Genomic DNA, 21,440 nt, shown 5'->3' on the forward strand with positions numbered 1-21,440 from the left:
CAGCCAACTTATTTCATGTACACAAGCCACTGAACAATCATCAGATGGTAAAGACTTCTGGTTACCATCACATTGGACTACATTTGAACTAGCAACCCAGAGATCAAAGATCCCATTATCAAGCCCTGAGCCTTCCAGTCCTCATGAAACAACTCTTTAATTAAATGGAGAATACTCATTATTGGATCACATGAGAAAACACACGCTGAGATAAGAAGCATTTCTGTTAGACACACCCCACCTTTTGTTTGCATATGACATCCTTTTGTAGCTTAATCCATAGTCAAAAGAAATTAGGAGGACATTTTGTTGCTCTGAGAAATCAGGAGCAGAGGGCAAAAGCTGCCAGAGCCAAGCATAATTCAGACCAGAGTAGAGCAAGCCTTCCCAAACAGCTTAGTCAATGCACCTGCAGTCCAAACTGATTGAAGGTCAGAGTGGGAATGTGAAGCCAAGTTAGCAATACAGCCACTGCTATTACTTAACTGATAATTATTTAATAGGTTAAAAACAAGACACCACAATCCCAGCCAGCTGAACCCCCACCCCCCTCTAGCAGTTCAGCCATCTGTGAAACTGGTCCTTTAAAAATGGACATTTAGTGAGCAGTGTACTACCCCTAATCCCCAAAGACAGCTTCCCAGTTCGTCTTAAACACACATGCAACTTGCCAGGGACATTAAATATTTCTAGTCAGAATATCTAAAGAAAAGACGACTTCTATTGAGATCCCTGGCCTCTTTTGTTAACATGTTTGTAAAATATAAACCAGGGTGCGCACATCTCCTGTGAGGGTATGTAATTAGGGGAACCTTCCCTCTCAAATCACAAGTATTTACTCTTGGCCAGCCATTCCACAGACTGCACTGGAGGAGTCAGAGTTATGACCTCAGCCCACCCTGCCATGCCAACTTGCAGAGCTGGACAGATTCAGAGTGGTGTGTACATTGCATCTTATAAGGGTGTGCTGCAGTTGGAAGGTGCTGTTGTGACTCCTGTAGGTTTACTTGAACTAGCTTTGATCTAGCTATACAAAAGCTAGCTTGAGTAACAACAACAAAGTAGTCACAGCAGCAGTGGCTATGACATGATCGAGTATGTACCCAGGGTTCTGGGTGGGATTGTACTCAGGAGGATAGATTGTACTGCCAACCGTGCTGCAACAGCTAAACTATTATTGTTACTCAAGCTAGCTTTCATCTAGCTAGATCAAAGTTAGCTCAGGTGTGCCTACATTTGCTGCAACCATACTTTTGGACTGCAGTGAAGACACATCATAAAAATGTAGCATAGCAACTGTGCTCTGTGAAAGGCTTTCAGGCAAAGTGAGTCACAATGCCTTTTGGATGGGGCTATAAAACTGCATACCACACCCAATGTAGAGCTGGATCTTCAAGGAATAATTGAGCCCTTTGTCTCCAGAAATGCCAACTGTAGGTGTAACCAGTTAACAGGTTCTGTTTTGGCGTGTTCCCTAAATCACCATTAAGACTTTTGCCGGTCTGGAGAGAGAACATCAATTGTGGTGCTTGTCATTGTATTTGTTCCAACATGAAATAAAAGGGTGTTCTGGTAAGTCATGAAAGCGCAGAAATATTGCAATGATGGCAAACATGGTATGCACACATACACTGCTTGAGCACAATCACAAATGTTCCAAAGGGCTTTCCATGCACTACGGACCTAATCCTTCAAGATCTTTGCATGCAGAACTCCCATTACATTCCAATAGGAGATGTTCGTATGTATGTGGGGAAGCTTAATACTTTGGATTCAAACCTAAACCAGAGAAGGGGGATAAGAATAATGCTGGAAAGCAACAATTATCTGTGGTTATTTTTAAATATATATATTTAAGTATCTGTTTTTGTAAATGAGTAATGAGGGTATGAAGTCCTTACTCACTGGGCAAAGGGATTAGATGAAGTCTCCAAAACCTCTCCTTTTTATTTCTTTTCTAAAGACATGGTTTGTAGCTAGTAAATCAGTTTGCAAAGCAGGATTTGCAGCTTTAATCGTAGAAAGCTCAACACCCAGACAAGCAAGGGCTTGACAGTGCATCATTTGCACCCTCATTTTGTCCAATTGTGTGACATTTTCACAGGCAGATTTCTTAAAACAAGCCTCCCCTCCCCCAAAATAACCTGAGAAAATACGTTTGCTGACACAGGTTCTTTTTGCTTCAGATCATGTATGTCACAGGTTAAAAGGTACCCTCCACAGCAGAGACACTTTCTGATGCACAAAAGACACCCAGCTCTCACTGAAAGTCAATGAGAGTGCAACATTAGAAGCCAGTTCTCAATTTTCCCAAAGTTTGGGATGTTTCTATTACAGAAAGAAGGGCCAGTGGCAAAGGTCATTTCCAGATGCACACTTTGAGGTAGCATCTTGATCTAGGAGCATGGTTCAGCCCCATCTCCATTACTCACTTTGTGTCTGTACAGCAGCGTTAAGATGCAAAGTGTTGTATAAGTGCTAAGTATCTGACTGATCACCTGTTACTAGAAATTGAATGAATCCATCATATAGAATGAAATATGCTTTTCATTATCCTGCAAAATAGCAAATTTCTCAGGCAAGAAGGCAGGGCCAGCGCATTCAACTGAAGGTCAGCTCAAGAGTTCCAATTACATCTTCATTTTGATACAGAGGGAAAGCTGAAAGCAGACAGTCAATGAACCAAAGCTTGGTATTATACTAAGCAACTCAAAGTGCTGAATTAATCAGAAGACTAGGAGTCTGTTTATTGTTATTTTCTGACTTTGTTAATTTTCTCTTACCTGAAAGTCAGAAGCCCAAGTGCCTCCAAAGGGTTAGAAAAGATCCATTCCCTCAACACAGTATACATTTCTGATATGCTCTTTCGATCCCAACTGGGGGCACTGCCCAGTACCAAAGGAAGAGAACAGTTTTCATTATTGCAGTAAGAACGATAAAACCATAAAAATCTTCTCTCTTGCTCTGACAACCTGGAAGAGAAGATTAGAAATTCAGTTTGAAATTAAAACCACCTAGAGCCTTGTGTAGCAGCAAACTATTGTAAAGAGGGGGTACTGCTTTCTAGCTGCTACTTCTCCTTGGAATGGGATATCATTTTCTGCACACCAGCTCTTATGAAGAAGTGATATTTATAATCTGGATCTGTCAGCCTTGGGACATATAAAGATGAACTCTCAAAAGAGATGCACATACAGATATTTCACGTTGCCAAGGTCACGCTCGCTCTCTCTTTTTCTCCACAGTCGTTTTTTAGTGTGTGCAGTTTTGGCCAGAGAAATTACTGTGATGTCCACTGCCTATTCTATAGCATCTCTAATTAACTGTGGTGACAACTACTGATTATAACACAGGTAGTCAACTTTCACTCCTCCGCTCTCCACCACCGATCAACTCAGGTGACAGCATTCATATACATTCTAGGATACGAGACTTTTAAAAAGGCGATGTGTTCTCTCTCTCTCTCTCTCTCACACACACACACCCCATGATTGTTCTTGGTCCTTGCACAGGGTGTGCAAAGAGGTATAAGTACTAAGTATCTGACTGATCACTTGTTACTAGAAACTGAATGAATCTATCATATAGAATGGAATATGCTTTTCATTATCCTGGAAAATAGCAAACTTGTCAGGCAAACCTCTTTCAAAAAACCAGTCTGGCCTGCTATGCCTCACTTTACTCATCTGCAGAATGGGTGTAGTGCCACCTCCCCCACAGAGAGGGCGAATGTCATATTAATAAAATGCCTTGGCATCCCCCAATATTGCAAAAATCAGTAAGGCAATGAAAAGAACATCAGGTTAATGTGTACCATATGTCCTTAAATGCTCCAACAATTCATATGCATTTTCTTGGTCCATAAAACAAATAGCCTCATTAAATCTTAGGGTTTGGTATCATCACAAACAAACAAAAACTTCATCAAGATAAAATTGCTAATGTAAACAGGCAATCGTAGCTGAAACTCAAGCACTTAAAACAAGCCTTACAAATGTACAATAAATTACAAATAGACAAAATTCAGAATTAACATTATAAATATCATTAAGGCTCTGAAAGAACATAGGAGTTGCCACACTAGATCAGACCTATCTATCTTGTCCAACATCCCATCCTGGACAGTAACCAGCATCAGAGGCATCAGAGGAAGCTTCAAAAATCCCTGCTGTGGGTAGTAATGGGATAACCTGCCTTCAGGAAAATTTTCTCCTAACTCCCAATAGTTGGAAGTTGAATCAAGCTCTGAAACGTGAATGCTTGCATCCACTTCTAAACACTTCCCCCCATGATCTGCTATAACACCAACTTTGTCTTAGGCCAAATAAATAGTTTATCCCTTTCTGAATCCTGCTAAGTTTTTGGCTTTGGTAATATCTCATGGCAATGGGTTCCACAGATTAATTGTGCGTTATGTGAAAAAAGGTTTCCTTCAATCAATTTTGAATTTGCCAGGCATTTGGAATGGGTATTGGCAGTACAAACAATAAACATGAGGTACAGTGTTGCGAGGAAAGACAATTTGCTTTCCTTGGCTCAGAGGGATGTGAGGAGAATAAATTCATAATTGTGTGAGCTGTTCAGATATGATAGTGACAGGGGCCACATAAGAGACACTTTACCTCGTGTCATTTTCTAGTAGTAGTAGTTTTAAGCAAATCACTATAATAAACAAAGGTTTCAGAGTAACAGCCGTGTTAGTCTGTATTCGCAAAAAGAAAAGGAGTACTTGTGGCACCTTAGAGACTAACCAATTTATTTGAGCATAAGCTTTCGTGAGCTACAGCTCACTTCATCGGATGCATACTGTGGAAAGTGTAGAAGATCTTTTTATATACACACAAAGCATGAAAAAATACCTCCTCCCACCCCACTCTCCTGCTGGTAATAGCTTATGTAAAGTGACCACTCTCCTTACAATGTGTATGATAATCAAGGTGGGCCATTTCCAGCACAAATCCAGGGTTTAACAAGAACGTCTGGGGGAGGGGGGGGGGTTGGAAAAAACAAGGGGAAATAGGTTACCTTGCATAATGACTTAGCCACTCCCAGTCTCTATTCAAGCCTAAGTTAATTGTATCCAATTTGCAAATGAATTCCAATTCAGCAGTTTCTCGCTGGAGTCTGGATTTGAAGTTTTTTTGTTGTAATATCGCAACTTTCATATCTGTAATCGCGTGACCAGAGAGATTGTAGCGTTCTCCGACTGGTTTATGAATGTTATAATTCTTGACATCTGATTTGTGTCCATTTATTCTTTTACGTAGAGACTGTCCAGTTTGACCAATGTACATGGCAGAGGGGCATTGCTGGCACATGATGGCATAAATCACATTGGTGGATGTGCAGGTGAACGAGCCTCTGATAGTGTGGCTGATGTTATTAGGCCCTGTGGTGGTGTCCCCTGAATAGATATGTGGGCACAGTTGGCAACAGGCTTTGTTGCAAGGTTAGGTTCCTGGGTTAGTGGTTCTGTTGTGTGGTATGTGGTTGCTGGTGAGTATTTGCTTCAGGTTGGGGGGCTGTCTGTAGGCAAGGACTGGCCTGTCTCCTTAGATTTGTGAGAGTGTTGAGTCATCCTTCAGGATAGGTTGTAGATCCTTAATAATGTGTTGGAGGAGTTTTAGTTGGGGGTGAAGGTGACAGCTAGTGGAGTTCTGTTATTTTCTTTGTTAGGCCTGTCCTGTAGTAGGTGACTTCTGGGTACTCTTCTGGCTCTATCAATCTGTTTCTTCACTTCCGCAGGTGGGTATTGTAGTTGTAAGAATGCTTGATAGAGATCTTGTAGGTGTTTGTCTCTGTCTGAGGGGTTGGAGCAAATGCGGTTGTATCGCAGAGCTTGGCTGTAGACGATGGATCGTGTGGTGTGGTCAGGGTGAAAGCTGGAGGCATGTAGGTAGGATCAGATCAGCGGCACTGCTATGGGTACCCGCATGGCCCCACAGTATGCCAACATTTTTATGGCTGACTTAGAACAACGCTTCCTCAGCTCTTGTCCCCTAATGCCCCTACTCTACTTGCGCTATATTGATGACATCTTCATCATCTGGACCCATGGAAAAGAAGCCCTTGAGGAATTCCACCATGATTTCAACAATTTCCATCCCACCATCAACCTCAGCCTGGTCCAGTCCACACAAGAGATCCACTTCCTGGACACTACAGTGTTAATAAATGATGGTCACATAATCACCACCCTATACCGGAAACCTACTGACCGCTATTCCTACCTACATGCCTCCAGCTTTCACCCTGACCACAAATCTAGGGAGACAGGCCAGTCCTTGCCTACAGACAGCCCCCCAACCTGAAGCAAATACTCACCAGCAACCACATACCACACAACAGAACCACTAACCCAGGAACCTATCCTTGCAACAAAGCCCGTTGCCAACTGTGCCCACATATCTATTCAGGGGACACCATCACAGGGCCTAATAACATCAGCCACACTATCAGAGGCTCGTTCACCTGCACATCCACCAATGTGATATATGCCATCATGTGCCAGCAATGCCCCTCTGCCATGTACATTGGTCAAACTGGACAGTCTCTACGTAAAAGAATAAATGGACACAAATCAGATGTCAAGAATTATAACATTCATAAACCTGTCGGAGAACACTTCAATCTCTCTGGTCACGCGATTACAGACATGAAAGTTGCGATATTACAACAAAAAAACTTCAAATCCAGACTCCAGCGAGAAACTGTTGAATTGGAATTCATTTGCAAATTGGATACAATTAACTTAGGCTTGAATAGAGACTGGGAGTGGCTAAGTCATTATGCAAGGTAGCCTATTTCCCCTTGTTTTTTCCTACCCCCCTTCCCCTCCTCAGAGGTTCTTGTTAAACCCTGGATTTGTGCTGGAAATGGCCCACCTTGATTATCATACACATTGTAAGGAGAGTGATCACTTTAGATAAGCTATTACCAGCAGGAGAGTGGGGTGGGAGGAGGTATTTTTTCATGCTTTGTGTGTATATAAAAAGATCTTCTACACTTTCCATAGTATGCATCCAATGAAGTGAGCTGTAGCTCATGAAAGCTTATGCTCAAATAAATTGGTTAGTCTCTAAGGTGCCACAAGTCCTCCTTTTCTTTTTATAATAAACAAAGTATATTTTAAACTTTAGATACAAATAGTGGCAGCGTGATCCATGATCTCCTTTGTGTAGCTCAACAATTCACAGAGTGCTCACAACAGCAGCAGCCAGCAATCCTTGTGTTTGTATGGAGGGTGTGTGTGTGTGCCACACTGCAGAGGAGATAAAGCTTTAACTTTTTGATGGTCAGTCATGTGTTCCTTTACACTCCAACAGCATTCAGTGAGACATTGCAATTAGAGGACACCTCTTGCATGTTGACGTTAGAGATTTTCTAGTTTCCCAGCAGCATCTCCTGAACATGACAGTCTGTTCAGATTAAATCAGCTAAAGCTTAAAAATGGTTAGATAAAAGACCAATGCTTTCTTGTATCTACCCCATTCCTCTACAGTGACGGGGCAGTCTTCTCTTTCCTATCTTGTTTTGCTGAGTTACTGTCTTGTTTAACGGCTGTCTTTAAAGATTTGATCAGGGTAAAGGTTTTAGGTTTATCTGTCATAGTAAAAGTTTATGTCTAAAAAGATGTTCAGTCTAGGTGACAATAATACTTTGCACATATATAGCATCCGAGGATTGTTGTGCTGATAAGGAGATTTCTTGGGCCCAACAAGAGATAAGATGTTAACAAACCCTTCTTCATTATTATAACATTAAGCAGTTAAGTGTAGTCTGGCTTACTCTGATTGCAACAACCACCGTAAAAAACCAACAACTTTGAACTTTTATTAATGGAACCAAAAGAGAAAAACAGTTAAAGCTTTTAAAAAAGGAATACAGGTTTTAAAAAAAAATACAAATGAAGCTATAAGATGTGTGCGTGAAAGAGAAAGAGAGGGAGAAATGGACCATTTAAAATGACCTTCTGATTCCTCATCAAGGATCTACAACCTATCTTGAAGGACGATCCCTCACTCTCACAGATCTTGGGAGACAGGCCAGTCCTCGCTTACAGACAGCCCCCCAGTCTGAAGCAAATACTCACCAGGAACCACACAACAAAAACACTAACCCAAGAAGCTATCCTTGCAACAAAGCCCGTTGCCAACTGTGTCCACATATCTATTCAAGGGACACCATTATAGGACCTAATCACATCAGCCACACTATCAGAGGCTCTTTCACCTGCACATCCACCAATGTGATATATGCCATCATGTGCCAGCAATGCCCCTCTGCCATGTACATTGGCCGAACCGGACAGTCTCTATGCAAAAGAATAAATGGACACAAATCAGACATCGAGAATTACAACATTCAAAAACCAGTTGGAGATCACTTCAACCTTCCCAGACACTCAATTACAGACCTAAAAGTCACAATATTACAACAAAAAAACTTCAAAAACAGACTCCAACGAGAAACAGCAGAACTGGAATTAATCTGCAAACTGGATACCATTAAATTAGGCTTGAACAAAGACTAGGAATGGATGAGTCATTACACTAACTAAAGATTTAGAGTAGCAGCTGTGTTAGTCTGTATCTGCAACAAGAACAGGAGTACTTGTGGCACCTTACTAAGACTAACAACTTTATCAGAGCATAAACTTTCGTGGGCTACAGCCCACTTCACCAGATGCATGTTGCTGTAGCCCATGGAAGCTTATGCTCTAATAAATTTGATAGTCTCTAAGGTGCCACAAGTACTGCTGTTCTTTTTACACTAACTAAAAACTATTTCCCCATGATAATTTCTCCCCTACTGTAACTCTCACCTTCTTGTCAACTGTTTGAAATGGGCCATCCTGATTATCACTACAAAAGTTTTTTTTTCTCCTGCTGATAATAGCCCACCTTAATCAATTGGTCTAGTTAGAGCTAGTATGGCAACCCCCATTTTTTCATGTTCTCTGTATATCTATCTATCTATCTTCCTACTGTATTTTCCACTATATGCATCTGATGAAGTGGACTTTAGCTTATGCTCAAATAAATTTGTTAGTCTCTAAGGTGCCACAAGTCCTCCTCATTCTTTCTGCTGATACAGACTAACATGGCTACCCCTCTGAAACCTTCTGATTCTGTGTCTCGTCATGAGGGTTCACGATCTCACTTACAAATCTTATCAAAAGAATGTCCCCTCCAGAAGTTGACAACCCTGAGCACCACACTGAAGCAGTTTTGGTTCTGTACTAACTTGGAAGTAATGATTGCCTACTGAACCATGAATGCCACTTCTTGCAGCTACTATATTTTCCTTAAAAGACTCTAATCCAAGTACTGACCAGCCCCAGTCCTGCTTAACAGCCCTCAGTGGTTAAAAGCAAAGAAATTTAAATCACATCCTGCCTTTTTAGAAATGAGAAGAGATAGCAACATTAAACATACGACCAGTTCATTGTAGCCAACAGAAATTTATAAACTCGATAAATATCTTTTCCCCCAAAAAATAAAATTAGTAAAGAAAACCTCCTTTACATGTGTATAACAGAACATCATTGGGAAGTTTAAAAAGAGACTTTATATTTATTTATTACATTACTATGACATCTTTAGCCTGTGGTGAAGGATTAACGAACAAGTGTTAGTGACTTGTATAATGCCAGCCAGCAAACACTGATACCACTAACCCCACTGTGGGTCTCACTATAATTGTTATTTTAGACAGTACATAATGCTACTTGATAATATAACCTAGATATGTCTAGGGTTACTAATCTGCCTGAGTAGATGATACAACATGTTTTGTTTTACTTATTCTTTATATGCCTGCTGTGAAAGCTAAATTCTGCATAATTGTTTCCTTGTTTACTGAGGAACAAGATACAGATTGCCTTTCTAATGCTTGTATGCCACTTGGTGAGTACGATGGCCTAATAGTATGGGTTTATCATTATTATTTACTGGTGTTGGTTTTTAATCCAGCCCAATTTTTAAAATTGCTAATACTATTATTATTGAAAATTATATAGCTCGAGACAAATATTTGTGCTTCAAATCAGCAGTTTGCTTCTAGTGCCAAGATAGCCAGAAAAGATAACAGAATAGAGACAAAGTGTTCTAAGCTACAGAAAGGCATTGTCACCTTCTGGGACTTGTTTTAGCTTCATTGCCACCTTTTCCTCTCGTCTAGAAGTATTACTTCATCAAATGAATGAAATCAGGTGGGAAATTTAGCTTTTCAAGAACTGAACACATTTAAGAGTGATTGATGGCGTTATGCACAGCATACCAGATGTAAGCAGGAAGACTTGGATGCACTTACAGCAAGAGAGAATGTTTCTGTGAAAGTCTTGCTATATGCTTCAAGCACTCTTTAGCTGGCTCTTCAAGGTCATCTCTTTTTTCTTCAGGCTCAGGTTTAATAAACTCCAAATTAGTTTCTGGAAAGTCAATCTAAAAAAAAAATGATGATGTCTTGTGTAGAAATTTGCATAAAAGGGTTCTCAGATAGATATCTGAGTATGATTGTTAGTGAATGGCATCCTAAATATGTAGAGAAAATGTGAAAAAAAAGGGGGAAAGGGAGACAGGATAATTGCAAAAGGAGTGTTTATTGTATGAATGAATTTTTCTCAGAACTATTGGGTGACGATCCTGACCCCATTGAAGTCAAGAAGAGTTTTGCCTCTAAATTTAATGGAGCCAGGATTTTACCCATTGTATCTCAACCTCATTAGGTCTGCATGGGACTCCAGGTTAAAGGCTTCTCCCTCCCTATTTTTAACTAGAGATGGGCCTGAGCTTCAAAGTTTCAACCCAGATCAGTACTTCTCCAGAACAGTGTGGGGGAGGAGGGGTTCAGAGTCTGCATATTGATTTGGATTGTAAAAGACAGGGACCAAGCTGCAAAGTTCAGATCTGGATATTAATTTCCCCAAAGTTGGGAGGTCTTCATACTGAGGTAAGGAGACAGGGGTTGGCAGAGGCCCATTTTTAGCTTCATCGAATTATGGGAAAAAACTCAAAAATGGGGTTTTTTTGAAGGTACTTTTCAATTTGAATCAACAGCATCCCCAAGTTTTGTTATGGCTCTAAGTTCTTGGTTTTTCAAGAGTAGGCTGGAAAATACAGTAAAGCAGGCTGTTTTTGGTAATTTCTTGTTTCTGACTGGCCTGTTAAAGGCACAAGAACAGCCTCTCATGAGTTTTCATCATTTTCACTTCCAGCTCGGTCTGGGAAGTGCAAAGTTTCATTAAGTAATGTAATAAAATGGGGGGAAAGCTGCTAACCAAACTTTTTCAAAGCTCAAACATGTTTTAGGTTTGAGTGGCAGGTTAGATGAAAATTCAGTTTTTTAATCCAGTTCAATTTGCGTATCATAGAATTTACATTATAATGTATTAAGAGACATTCACAGCAGGACCAGAAAAGCAGCCTCTCTAACCAATATATATGTGCATACTCAATCTCACAAACCATTAACCAAAAAAACACGACCAACAAACTGGTTCCCAGAATACAGTACTCCTAGGAATTATAGCACACAGCAGTCACATCAAAAGAGCTGGGTTTTTTTAAGGCAGCTTTTCCTGTATTTTCACAGTGTTTCCAACTGTCATATTTACAGGCATAACTGAGTATGGGAAGGGAGGGGACGGGAGTGGGAGATTCTTTTCTGCTGTTTCTTAGAGCTGAAAGACAGATTTTAAATTAGCAGCCCTCTACTGCCTCACCTTCCTTTTATTATTAATACAGAGAAAGCTATTTTAAGGAGCCCTCTTTGACTGTATTATTCCAACTAGAAACTTGCTAAAAAATAGGGCATTTTTAGCCCAGCCTCATTTATTGACATTGCTTGCCTTTGTGCTTCATTTGCTAATAACGATCATTTGGTTTTTGAATATGAAAAGCAATTGGCTGTGCCTTTAAAATGACCAGTTCAATCTGGGAACAGGACAACACTGGGGACAGACAAAATGTCTTTTCAATATTTGGAGGCCAGATACTGCCCTTGGTCTACACGCAGAGCTCAGAGTGACATCAATGGCAGCCTGGCATTTGGTCATGGATTAAGAGTGATATAAATACAGATGCACTTTGTAGCTCCTTCCCCACAGACCTTTCTGCAGACTCAGATAATTGTTAGCTGCCTGCAATGTGTATAATGGCAGATAATTCAGTGGTACACGGGATACAAGTGGGATAAAAACGCAGCTGAGAGTCAGGTACCAGGTCAGCAATTTGTGTCATAGAAGAAAAAGTAATCTACTCAGTGCCTTAAACCCACAGCCTGCATCTGATTTAGTGAGTATGGTGTATAATTGCTGTTATGTAGAATTTTACTCCCCCACAATTAAAAAGGCTGATAGCATACAAGCAGAGGTCTCTTGTGATTTCTAAACTGTGGGATCAGGAAGAACCATGTAATCAATCATTTACTGCAAGTTGTTTGATAAAATGTCCTTGCTTTGCTTTCTCAAAAAGCAGTCCTTACCTGCAGTGTTACTAGTGCTGGCAGGCTAGTGTCACAAATACCCGGCGTTATCATCGTTGTTGGAGGCTCACTTTGCAATGCCATGCTAAGCAGCATGGTTCCATGATTGAACTTTCTGCAAATATCAATATACGTAGATAAAATACTGCATTAGTACCGGAGATAAACCAGACAGGCTTGATTGAAATTATATCAGAAACATTGAAACCAATGGCTCAGGAAAAAAGTATCTACATGAGTAACAAATATTTAATAACGGGCTCTCCAATCTATCAGAAAGGAGTGTAACACAATTCAACAGCTGGACGTTCAAACTAGAAAAATTCAGACTGGAAAAAAGGCACACATTTTTAACAGTGAGAGTAATTAAATCACCGGAACAATTTACCAACGGTCATGGTGGATTCTCCATCACTGACAATTTTTAAACATGGTATGCTCTCTAGGAATTACTTTGGGGAAGTTTTATGACACATGTTACACAGGAGGCTAGACTAGACCATCATGATTCAGTAGTATCAGTTTGGAGGACTGAAGGGGTATGAGACTGAAGCACCCATAGAAATGGTCCCTCTAGGACAGGGATCTCAAACTCAAATGACCACGAGGGCCACATAAGGACTAGTGCCTTGGCCAGAGGGCCGCGTCACTAACACCACCCCTTGCTGCTCCTGGCCCCGTCCCCCCACTCCATCTCTTCCATGAGGCCCTTCCCTGCCTCTTTCCACCCCTTCCCTGCCCCCATTCCAACCCTGGAGGTAGGCCGGGGGCGGGCTGCTTGGAGGGCCGCAGGCCGCATGTCTGAGACCCCTGCTCTAGGAGGAAGGAAATCAAGTGGGGAAGCTTGCACTATCTGTTCAGTGGATAAAGAGAAGAGTATAGCCTCTAGCACTTGTCTGAGCACTACATTCACAAACAAAAGTCTGATCAGAAACATGCATGCACACTGTCTTCATATAAGAAAATTGCAGGTCAATATAATTCATTCAACAGTGCTTGAATACATTTGGAAAGACATAGGTACAAGTCCTAATCATAATGAATCCACTCACTTGGATTAAGATACAGTGTATCTGTTTTGCCTTTTAATTTACTCATATCTTGACGGCTGGTCGGGTTAAGATCAGAAATCAAAATTATGTATAAAAGGGCATATTCAACATTTTTTCTATTCCTAAATAATTATTTTTAGTGACAGGCAATTTTTTACTACTGTGTAGCACTGCACAATCAATACAGCTGTGGGAGAATGAACTAAATTCCTTTCTGCCTACTAGAGCATCAACAAAATGGATAAATGAGTTCAGAACACAGAATCTTTAGCAGTGGTGAGGATATAAGAACACAGGTGGGTTTTCTGATCCCAGCATGAGTTTGCAGCACTGACAAAAAAGGAATATGCTGAATTGCAAACTGAACTAAATTGCTTTAGAGTCATTGAGACAAGAAACATGGGAACCCTGCAATATCATCTTTGCAGCCACCATTCAGAGTAAAAGTACAGTTTGTTTTTTACTTCTGAAGATATTGGTGTTGTTAGTGCAAACACTATTTCACTGAGAGAGCAAAATTCAGGAGGATCAAAGACAAGCGATTTTCAAAAGTTTGTTTTGCAGCTGTAGTAGTATGGGGAACAAAGAATACTGATGTGAACAAGATATTGGGGGAAACTAGTCATGAAATATGAAGCCGTTCACCTTTAGGCCACTAGTTTGAATTTGAACCAGATCAATAGTGACTGAAAAGTGTTTCAGCTGATGTTTATTTGGGTGAACTTTATGAAATGAGTTGCTGCTCTTCAGCTGTTTCCTAGAGGGCAGGTGTTCAGATCACAACAACTCACCATAATCAGCGTTAATTGGTACTATTCTTAGCAGTCTCAGCTGAGCAGCCAAGGGTTGAATGGACATGGAGGCTAAACTAACCTCACCCCCTTTTATTATTACTAATCATTTATATTGCACTACAAATGTATGTGGTACTTTAAAAAAATCCATAGAGCTGTGGTTCCTGACCTGGAAACCTCTGAGAGAGATAAGGCAAGAATGGGGCAACTGTCAGGGCAAACGAGGATGGGGCAACAAGGTAGGAAAGATTTGATAAAAAAATGTTTTTTTAAGGAGATTTTTTGAAGAATGAGCATGCAGGAGCCTGACGAATGAGAGCTAGAGGACTGTTTTAAATGCCGGGGGCAGCAGAGGAAATCAGAAGATAGAGCAGTAAGGAGAAAACTGAGAGCAACATGAAGGTGAACAGGAGGAAGTAAGAGCAGAATAAGGAGGGCAAATTTATACCTGGTGCTGAAGGAAGGGACAAGGAGCTTGAATTTGATGGAGTAAGAAGCCAGGAAGCCAGCGAAGGGATAAAAGAAGGGGAGATTACAAAACATGACCAGCCCACAGAGAAGAAACGTAGTAGTTTTGATTTGGAATGGCTGATTATGAGATAACACGGGGCATCCAGAAGAAGATTTCTCAGACACAGTGGAAGATGTGAGATTGTAAAGAAGGCAGAGTTCAAGGTTAAATATCTAGGAACCACCTGCTTATAAGAGGTAGTTAAAACCATGGGAGTCAATCAAAATCACCCAGAGAGAGTACGGAAGGAGAAGAGTGGATCAAGGAAAGAACGGAGATGGGCCTGTGGAGCTAAGATTGGAATCTAAATCAGAACTTTCTGGTCCTGACCTATCTGTAGAGCAAATAGTGAATTTTGCCAGATGTGGGTGTGTGTGTGTTGGGGAGAAGAATGGGAGGTAAGAAAGGATGATATGGTACCAAATGAGAAGCTAAAGAACTGGTCAGCAAGGTAGGATGAACACAAAGCAGAATAACAGAAGCATAAAGTAGAGAGAAAGCAGAGGAGGAGATATTTATGTTTGATCAGGAGATAGTGATTAAAATACATAGAGCAGCAAGGCTGCTTGAATAGTGTAGAATTGGAAAAAAAGGAACCAGTATATGTGGTTGGATAAATATGTAGTACTTATGACACACATGCACACTATATATAAACTTAGTGATATAAACACACTGATTCAGTGCAACCAAATAAAGTATTACGGTAATTTGTGTCATTCATTCATTCATTCATTCATTCGTGTGTGTACACACACACACACAAATGAATGACACAAATTACTGTATTACTTTATCTGGTTGCACTGAATCAGTGTGTTTACATCACTAAGTCAAACTCTTTAAAGAAGGACAAGCCTAAAATCATATGAGACACCCTGTAACCAGGGGAAGAGGGCTCCACAAGAATACAGAAACTACACATCATTTAAAGCCCAGTTTCCACTGGAGCCCCCAGAGAATTATGGTGCAGTAACATGGATTGCAGGTCTCTAGAACCAAGTCTGGAGACAGGATGGCAATAACTGGGCCTTTCCTTATGCACAGAAGAATGATGCAACTGGCAGGAAGAGCAGGTGCTATAGCGTGATGGGATGATTCTGAAAAGAAAAGGGCCAACAACTTCACTAACATGGTCTCTCTATTGTCTCACTATCTGTATGACAAAGTTCCTTTAACAATAAAATATGGATTGTGAACAAACTGTGCTATATCTCTAATACTATTTATTTATTTCCACAGACCAATGACAAGTGAGAACACCTTCAACTACACAGATTTCCTACTCTTGTTTATAACAGGAGCTAAAGTAAAGTCCCAGGCTCCTTACGTTACAAGACAAGACAGAGGTTTAAGGACAGCTCAAGCCACATTAAGTTACAAGTTCAACCTTGTGCCCTGAAGTCACATGGGGGACTTCGCTTGCTGAGACCAGCAAAAGAAAATTATGTTGCCTGCTCTCTCTGATTTGGAAATACAACTTCAAAATAAGCTGTGTTGTTAGAAGCGGTGAACTCAGAGCAATGAGCACTGTGGGAGACATTACCTCTCCGAAATTGCCCAAAATGATGGATTTCTGATGTCTTAATTAGGTTTGGAACTCTAAACTATTTAGCCCAAGAGACAAACAGATTTTTCTGATGTGCAAGGAAGAGACTTGGCACTGTCATTGCAAATACAATACTTACTGAACAGCTTCTCGAGTTTAACAAGTGCTCCTGCTAAACTCCACCATGTAGGTCCCTTTTGGTAATTACATTCTATATACGACCAGTTGGCATATAAGGGCAAGCAGCATGAATATTAGGGTTATTGGTTAGAAAAGTCAGGGGCCATGATTAGCAGTTTTATTATTTATATTTCCAGATGAAAACTATGTTAAAATGGAGTTAGGTTGAAAGGACATATCAATGGTTAAAGATAAAATATGTGACAGAAATACTGCAATTATCCCCAAACCATCTATTATAAATCCAAGAAATTCATAGTTGACATTAAACATAAACAGAAATCCAAACACGTTAAGGTACAGAAATGCACGGTCAGGGCACCCAGACAATCTTAATTCTGCACTGTAGCAATACCATGAAACGTTCGTTAGAATTCTTTAATATCTAGTCTCATTGCATTCATCTGAGACACTCCCAGTAACCTGGGACAATGCATCACTAGTGTGTGTTTCTGTCTAAGTTCTCATTTACACCACTGTGAGTCAAAAATTATTCCACTGAAATCATTAGCGTCACTGTAGAGTCACATCGGTGAAGATGAGAGTAGAATTTAGCCCATAGTTTTATCACTGTTCTTGCTTATCATTTCTGTATTACAGGACTGTTAAAATTTTCTGCATAAAATTTGTGAACAAAAATTAAAGATTAAATGATTGATGTTTTGAATGGAGAAAAATAGTAAGAAGAAGGAGCTCCACACACTGCAGTTATTGTCCCTTAATTTCCTGGACTGGAACCCTTCCGATTAGCCAATCAGATTCCTTTGTCAGAATCATCTGTGTCAAAGTGGCAGAATTCCCCAAAATCTTATTTCTGTTACTTTGTAGGTATTTCACCTTTCAGAGACTGTATTTTGTTCCAACTACAAAATATTCAGGTATGGCTCTAATGGAATAGTAAAGCAGACTGACTGAGTGTTTAGATATTTTCCAGTTTCACTTTTGTGACTGAATTTCAGGGGTGCTTTTGTTTTTAAATTGGTCTATCAATTCAAATCATGGTAAGTAACCAATTTTGTGGAGCTGTGGTTGGCTAGAGGAGGGACAGCACCTATGCTTCTCTATTCTAGTAGTTTCTCTTAATTGTGAATGACATAGCTGACAGATCGGTGAATGTAGAACACACAGATTCTAAAGTATTCCTCCTCTTACACCGAGCTTTAATTTCTCCTTTGATGGGTCATTTGAGCTAGGACCTATAAAATACTGAAATAGCTGTAATGGGAAGTATTCTTGTATTTTCTTACTTATGTATACTGGTGGGGCCTGACCAAATTCATGGTCCATTTCAGTCAATTTCATGGTCATAGGATTTTAAAAATAGTAAATTTTCTGATTTCAGCTATTTAAATTTGAAATTTCATGGTGTTGTAATTGTAGGGGTTCTGACCCAAAAAGGAGCTGTGGAGGAGTCACAAGGTTATTGTGTGTGAGAGGGGGGTTTACAATACTGCTCCCATGGTTTGAGGACTTCAGTAACTCAACTAGAGATTAGGGGTCTATTATAGGAGTGGGTGGGTGAGATTCTATGGCCTGCAAAGTGCAGGAGCTCAGACTAGATCAGTGGTTCTCAAAACTTTTTTACTGGTGACCCCTTTCACATTCTAAGCCTTTGAGTGCAACCCCCTTTATAAATTAAAAACACATTTTTATATATTTAACAGCATTATAAATGCTGGAGGCAAAGCGGCGTTTGGGGTGGAGGCTGACAGCTCTCAACCCCCCCCCAGGTAATAGCCTCGTGATTCCCTGAGGGATCAAGACCCCCAGTTTGCAAACCCCTGGACTAGATGATCATGATGGTCCCTTCTGGCCTTAAAGTCTATGAGTATAAATATAGTTAAAAATCCGGCCTTAGCCCAAGTCAAAGATAAAATGCAACTTAGTCACTTTTGAATATTTCACCCTAGGTATTTCTGTAGAGTTACAGAGGAATTCATAACCTACAAGCAGCTCTAAAATAATGTTAAACTGAGTGTTGGGGAAAAAGGGAAAGTTAAAATATGAGGGAAGTTTCTAAACTATGGGGAGGGAACAGAGAAACTGTTCAGTGTAGTCCCAACTAGCAGCACCATTCTGGGAAGTATGAGAAGTGAGTGTGTGGAAAGGGTCAGGGGGCAAGGAAACAGGAAAGCAGACCCAGAAAGAAAATAGTCTGAATGAGAGGGTAGTTTAGTGAGGGTATGGGAAGGCAACAAGGCCCTTCAACATGACTGGGGAATTTTCTAGGGTAACCTGGTGGACAGTCAGAGAAGCCCAATCCAAAGGGGTTCAGGAAAATCAGGACTTGAAAGAGCTCTGTATGGAAAGGAGGAATAATTATTGAAAGTGACTGTTTCATACCTTATTGCAATAAAGTTCTGTTTAGCTGCTCAAATTTGTGTTCATTTGTTTGTATATTCCTTCCAGGCCTCCCTTTCATGCAGAGTATAGCACTTAATTAAAGAACACTATTTAAAAAAACCCTATCATACAAAAATGTACTTACTGTTTTTGATACAAGGGGGAACACGTCCAAGCCAGTATTTCTGTATTTTTAGATACACAGTTTACTCCAAATAGTTTTAATGTCAATATTGTTTCATTAGGAAGATATTTTATTTGTAGAGGAAAGTTGATTCTGAAAGAAAAATCACAATTTTAAGAAATCTAACATTCTTTAACATTGTTATTTGCAGTTACTGCTTTTCAAGTTTTACTGTATCCCACCACACACCTTACTAAGCAATAAACTGCAAGGTAGCAATTCCTTGAGGGAAAATGCAACTGACAGATCTACTATAAGCATTGCCAACAGTTAACCTGAGGTCACATTACATGAGAAAAGGCATATAAAATCTTGTCCATCCAAATGATCAAACACTAGAGAAGACAAGGGCAGGACTAGCTTGGTTGTTGCAAGCAAAGGCCATCCCGTTAATAAGAAAGTACATTAGAATAAACACTGAATGAAAAATGGATTATAAACTAGTGGTAATGGGCTAAATTCTCCCCTCAGGCATATATGCACAAATCCTGTTGAAGTCAATGGGAGAGTGAGTGAGTAAGTGAGTATCTGTCTTCAAAAAGAAAAGGAGTACTTGTGGCACCTTAGAGACTAACCAATTTATTTGAGCATAAGCTTTCGTGAGCTACAGCTCACTTCATTGGATGCATTCCGATGAAGTGAGCTGTAGCTCACGAAAGCTTATGCTCAAATAAGTTTGTTAGTCTCTAAGGTGCCACACGTACTCCTTTTCTTTTTGTGGATACAGACTAACACAGCTGCTACTCTGAAACCTGTATCTATCTTAGAATTTGTCAGGGTAGGATGCCATTCTCTAATTTATGCATGTATAATCAAGGTGTAATTTTTTTTCAAACACAGTTTAAAGGCTGATGCGGTTTTAAACCTAATGTATGTCAATTTTTTAAGCAAGTAAAGTTGTAGAAACTAGTGTCCTTTTCAGATTTGTATTGCCCATTAACAAGTCAATTAAATTAGTTATATAGGTTTTATAAACTGGTCTACAGTTTTAATTTGCACAAATCCTAATAATTGACACTTTTTCACACCTGTGTAAAAACATCTGAGTCATTCGTTCAGAGACCTACAAAGTATTACTTTATTTTTTCTGAAGTAAAAGTTCATATTCAAAAGCACGTCTTTTATTTTCACTGAGAACATTTCGTGCAAAGCCAGATTTGGCAAACAGATATTGAGATTAATTTCATTTTCTACGCAAACAAAATCAATGTTCAGAATCCAGGGCTGAAAGAACTATTTTGCAGAGGTAATACAAGCATTTTGGAAAATGAAGATCTGAACCAGCTTCAACAATAAAAACTTAGGATATAAATTTAAATTAAACAGTGTGAAAATTTTCAGCATTCTAGATGGTTTAATGAAATGATGTAGTTGTAGGTGTTCTCAAACATGTGTATTGTCATTCTGCAAACAAATCTAGGAAGCACCACTGAAATAATTTAACAATCTGGAAAACATTAAGATTAAAACTAGTAGGAGTAAGGTGGAGGGGTTATGTGGAATTTACACCTAGGGTAAAATTCCACTGTCAGGTAGATTGTTATAAATCTGGCATACCTTGATTGAAGGCATCCTTGAACAACTGACCCTCCCCGACCCCTTTCTTTAATAAAGCATAACATCTATATTCCACTCATTCAGTTTAAAGAGCAGTCTCATGCCAAAGAAATTAAGATGCATTCCCCTGCCTCCCCAAATGTCCCTATTTACAGGTTTCAGACAATGACGGGTGTACTATTTTTTGTTCTTTCTTCCAAAGCTTAGTGAATTTCAAAAAGTGATTGGGAAAGCAGTCTGTTTCACACATCTCCAAATCAGTTATTTCCTGTCTTTTCATTTACAGCCCATCAATTCCATTCATCCTGAACAAAGGGACCCTAAAACATGAGTACTCAGCCTTAAACATCTTAAAAGATCTGATGCAAGGGGAGAAAAAAGCCCTCCACTTTATTATACAGGAGATAAAAGATTACTCATAAACTGGGCAAACATTTTCGCCAGGAATGCCAGGAAGCCTCATTAGTTTTGTAACCAAGTGGAAAATATATCCTTCATATTACAAGACACAGATTCTCTACTTTGCTTTTGCTGGAGGCTTCACTTGGACTTTGTCATGGCAAAATACATAGCACTACTAAAAGTAGGCATTTAAAAAAGAGCTATATTAAAAGACAACTTTTAGAATGGCCAGATCATCATGAGACTGAGGCCATAGATCAAATCCAAGACCTTATTGCCTATCAGGAAAATTTCGAGTGATATAGAGTGTGTACAGACTATGGGAGATAACTGTATTACTTATAAATATTCTGTGTACCTCAGTTTACCTGCTTAATATTAT

General features: G+C 39.8%; 1 protein-coding gene across 1 annotated transcript in view; it reads right to left on the minus strand.

Annotated features, from left to right (window-relative positions):
- The window catches only part of PIK3C2G (phosphatidylinositol-4-phosphate 3-kinase catalytic subunit type 2 gamma), a 289,894-nt gene that overhangs the window by 189,899 nt on the left and 78,555 nt on the right, over positions 1 to 21,440 (minus strand). The window contains exons 12-15 of the mRNA XM_077831041.1: positions 19,061 to 19,192; positions 12,487 to 12,601; positions 10,315 to 10,445; positions 2,784 to 2,972 (exon numbers count right to left, since the gene is read on the minus strand). Of these exons, the coding sequence (XP_077687167.1) occupies positions 2,784 to 2,972; positions 10,315 to 10,445; positions 12,487 to 12,601; positions 19,061 to 19,192 (567 nt within the window). The remainder of the gene's footprint in view (positions 1 to 2,783; positions 2,973 to 10,314; positions 10,446 to 12,486; positions 12,602 to 19,060; positions 19,193 to 21,440) is intronic.

The sequence above is a fragment of the Eretmochelys imbricata genome, chromosome 1 (assembly GCF_965152235.1).
Source record: "Eretmochelys imbricata isolate rEreImb1 chromosome 1, rEreImb1.hap1, whole genome shotgun sequence".
In the NCBI taxonomy this organism is placed as follows: Eukaryota; Metazoa; Chordata; order Testudines; family Cheloniidae; genus Eretmochelys; species Eretmochelys imbricata.